Source organism: Otolemur garnettii, unplaced genomic scaffold (genome assembly GCF_000181295.1).
Source record: "Otolemur garnettii isolate 467f Iridium unplaced genomic scaffold, OtoGar3 scaffold00147, whole genome shotgun sequence".
NCBI lineage: Eukaryota > Metazoa > Chordata > Mammalia > Primates > Galagidae > Otolemur > Otolemur garnettii.
The window spans coordinates 2560727-2565101 of record NW_003852542.1 but is presented as its reverse complement, the minus strand read 5'-3'; the positions used below and the strand labels follow the sequence as shown (position 1 = coordinate 2565101).

Below are 4375 nucleotides of genomic sequence, written 5' to 3'. Positions count from 1 at the left end.
TGTTTTTCATTTTACAGTTTGACTCAGTTCAACAATATGATCATGTACTGGCTGAAAAACAGCCCATAGTTGCTGGGGTATTTTAATCAGCTTTAGCCATATCTAGTTTCTGAGACTAGTGTCTTCTGAATTCTAGGCATAAGGCAAAATTATATTTTAAAAAACCAAAACACAACTCATGTTTCTTCTCCAGTAGCTATTGAACTCCAGCACTAATTTGATAATTTTCTTTGCTTTCTCTAGGAATATAAGACTTACAAGGAGAACTTTCTAAAGCGCTTCCAGCTCACCAAGCTGCCCCCATATCTAATCTTTTGTATCAAGAGATTTACTAAGAACAACTTCTTTGTGGAGAAGAATCCAACTATTGTCAATTTCCCTATTACGTGAGTATTATCCAGTTGTACTTTGGGGGAATAAACTTGGATTTCTTTCCATATATATTTGTGACTATTAACTTTGAACTGTCTTAGTTGGAGATCACAAGGAACAGAGTCTACTTAAACAACATAAGTTCAAGGTTTTTATGGATTCTGCTGGTAGATGCATTGCCAGAAATAAAAACAAAGGAATTCCAAAGATTTCCAGGGTTCAGTCCCAATTTAATTGTTCCTCCTATTGCTGGTAGGGAATTATAGTTTTTGGTGTAGGGAAGAAGATTTCACGCATGTGAGTAGGTTCAGGTAGAAGATTGTCCTGAGAGTGAGGGTCCACCTGTGTATTTGCTGATGTATCCTGCACAGTGTAGATAGGCATAGACTGTGGGGATGACTCCAGATTTGTCCTGTCATCTTGGGGTCCAGTATCCTAATTTTTCCTCAGAGGTTAAAGTCTAGAATGTGTTCAATTTCTTCCTTTTGTTAGGAAGTTATAAATTTGGATTTGTGGTCATATTTTTAATTTATCATGCAGGTCTTTTTATGAACATTTGGGGAATTGGGAGAGTTGTAGTAGACTTGGTTCTCACTTCTTAAGAGAGAGGGTATTTCACACATTGAAGAACATGCCTTTGGGAACTTGGAGAAAACTAGTGGCAGAACTGGCAGGAAGAAATGGGGGCGTTTAGCAAACTGATGTTTGAAGAAGGTGAGAACATAGCCCTAAGGCAATTCAGTAGTAAGAAGGACTTGGATGGGTTTATGATGTTTATCCCTATAGTCTGTTTTAAAAGTTTATATTTTAGGTCTAGACATGGTGGGTCATACCTGTAATCCTAGCACTTTGGGAGGCTGAGGTGGGAGGATCTCTTGAGGCCAGGAGTTTGAGACCAACTGGAGCCTGAGTGAGACCTTGTCCCTTCAAAAAATAGAAAAGTTAGCTGAGCATGGTGGTATGCACCTGTAGTTCCAGCTACCCAGAGGCTGAGGCAAGAGGATCACTGGAGCCCAGGAGTTGGAGGTTATAGTGAGCTGTGAGGAGGCCACTGCACTCTTGCTTGGGTGACAAGAGTGGGACGCTGCCTCAAAAAAAAAAAAAAAAATTAAAAACACCCCAAAATAAAACACTGAGAAACTTTCACTCCAGGTAGCTCAAGAATGCTTCTTCATATTTGAAAGCAAATATTAGAAATTAAAAATAAAGTTTCTAAATCCTATTTAAAGGAACCTAGTAGTTTTTTTGATGATCAGAACTGAGAAATTTGGAAGCTGTAGGGTAGCCAAGGTTTGGGAGTCACATACAGAAGAGAAAGCAACCTGCAATACAAGGGATGATGCAAGCTGATGTCAAAAGGAAGCAGAAAAGACAGCAGGTACCTGTTTTGGATCCTGTTTCTACTCTAGGCCCTAGTTTAGCTGCATTTCTTAGTCTGAAAATCTTTTATTCTCCTTTTGTGCTTAAACTAGCTTGGGTAGTTTTCTAATACTTTTAAACAGGGGGCCAGTTCACTGTCCCTCAGACCTTTGGAGGGCTGGACTGTGGGCTCCAGGATGAGTCGGCTGCTAAGCAGGACAGATAGTGGTGGCAAAAACACCCGGTGGGCCAGGTAAATGTCCTGGGTGGGCCGCATATGACCTGCGGGCTGTAGTTTGAGGACGCCTGCTTTTAACCATTCTGTCACTTTACCTGGCTAAAAGAAAAATGGTGAAGTAAAGAAGTAAAGTCTTAGAAAATAAAAGAAGAAAATAAATCTGAATGATCTGCCTGATTTGTCACATTGAGGTTGTGACTCTGATGGCGTACAGTGGCAACCCACATAATCATGTGGTCAGGCCTTCCAGAGACTAAGGCCAAAGACCAGGTGTTGCTTTAGTACCATAGCTGCAGCAAAATTTCCAGTTGAGAAGGCTTACTCCTGTTGTTCCAATTAAACCTCACACATCTCTGAGGAGACAGTGACTCTCATTCTCATACCATAGAAGAGGCTTAGGTTGTGTAACCTGCTTAAATTTGCATGCAGCCTGAAGAAGGAGAGCTAGGATTCCAGTTCAAGTTGGATGATTCCTGGCATGAACTTTTGATTTCTGGAAATGCTTTTTTTTTTTTCTATTGAGACAGAGTTTCACTTTGTTGCCCTTGGTAGAGTGCTATGGTGTCACAGCTCACAGCAACCTCAAACTCTTAGGCTCAAGCAATTCTCTTGCCTCAGCCTCCCAAGTAGCTGGGACTGTAGGTGTTCACCACAACTCCCAGTTACTTGTTTAGCAGGCCCAGGCTGGGTTTGAACCTACCAGCCCCAGTGTCTGTAGCCAGTGCCCTAACCACTGAGCTATGGCACCAGGCCTAGACATGCTTTTAAAAGGTGCTTTTCTCATAGAGCAAATTTTTCATTCTTGTTGGCAAATTTTGTGAATTCCAACCAACCTAGACTTTCATGGCTCTGCAAGCCTACCCAGAGCTAGGGTCCTAAATAAAATAGGATTTAACAACTTTGTGGTCCATTTGTGTAGGACATTTTCTCTAATGTCAAAGCCTTAGTCTGAATATCTGGCTTTTTTTTAATCACCAGAAATGTGGATCTGAGAGAATACTTGTCTGAGGAGGTACAAGCAGTACACAAGAACACCACCTACGACCTCATTGCCAACATTGTGCATGACGGCAAGCCCTCCGAGGGCTCCTACCGGATCCACGTGCTTCATCATGTGAGTGGCTGCTGATTGTCTCATGACACAGAGTGGCAAAAACAGGCGTTCATTGGTATTTTAGAGGGTTCCCTTCAGTTTGTCCTTGCTTGGCCTTGGCTTTGGTACTCTGCAAATAATTGTGCTGTCAGTCCACAGTCTGAGGCAGTGCCTGCACACTGAGCTCACCTGGGGAACTTTTAAAAATCCTGATGCCTGGCCGGGCATGGTGGCTCACGCTTGTAATCCCAGCACTCTGGGAGGCTGAGGCAGGTGGATCGCTTGAGCTCACAGGTTCAAGACCAGCCTAAGCCAGAGCGAGACCCGATCTCTAAAGATAGCCGGGCCCTTGTGATGGGTGCCTGTAATCTCAGCTACTTGGGAGGCTGAGGCAAGAGAATTGCTTGAGCCCAAGAGTTTGAGGTTGCTGTGAGGTATGATGCCACAGCATTCTACTAAGGGTGAGAAAGTGAGACCTGTAGGTGCCTGTAGCTGAATGGCTAGGTCACCAGCCACATAGACCTGGGCTGGCGGGTACAATTGGGCCCAGGACGGAGTGTTCCCTGCCAAACAATGATAATTGCTACAACAGCAATTACAACAAAATAGCTGGGCATTTAACAAAATAGCCAGGCATTGCGGTTGGCACCTGTAGTCTCAGCTTCTTGGGAGGCTGAGGCAAGCAAATCGCTTAAGCCCAAGAGTTTGAGGTTGTTGTGAGTTGTGACACCACGGTACTCTACTGAGGGCGACACTCTGTCTCAAAAAAAAAAAAAAAAAAAAAAAAGCCTGATTCCTGGGCACCACCCCAGGCTAATTTCATTAGGACAGTGACAGTGGTTTTCACCTACAGTCGAGGCCAGAGCTATTTTATATACCCTACAAAGCACAAGACAGCTCACGCAACAAAGAATTATCTGGCCAAAAATCTCGATCAGTATCAGTTAAGAGAATCTGCATTAGATCATTTGGAAATGGAACCCAGCATTTGATGTTTCAGAGTATCCCAGGAGATTCCAGTACACAGCCAAGGCTGAGAGCCTCCATTCTGACTCGATTCTTACCACCCAAAGTGGTAATAATGCAGAATCTTAGGCCCTTCAGTCCTATTAATTGAATCAGAATCTTCATTTTGATAAGATTTGTATGAAATGAGAATTTGTAGAGCACTGGTTTAGACGCTCCCTTTCAGCTCAAAAGTTTTGTGAATTTGTCTCAAGTTGAAAGCAAATAAAACACATTCTTTTTTTTTTTTTTTTTTTTTTTTTTGAGACAGAGCCTCAAACTCGATTCAGACCCACTACTGTGTTAGT

General features: G+C 42.8%; 1 protein-coding gene across 1 annotated transcript in view; it reads left to right on the top strand.

The window, feature by feature from the left end:
• LOC100966190 (U4/U6.U5 tri-snRNP-associated protein 2) overlaps nt 1–4375 on the top strand; it is a 24337-nt gene that overhangs the window by 15319 nt on the left and 4643 nt on the right. Inside the window, exons 4-5 of the mRNA XM_023518787.1 lie at nt 244–386; nt 2948–3083. Coding sequence (XP_023374555.1) covers nt 244–386; nt 2948–3083 — 279 coding nt within the window. The remainder of the gene's footprint in view (nt 1–243; nt 387–2947; nt 3084–4375) is intronic.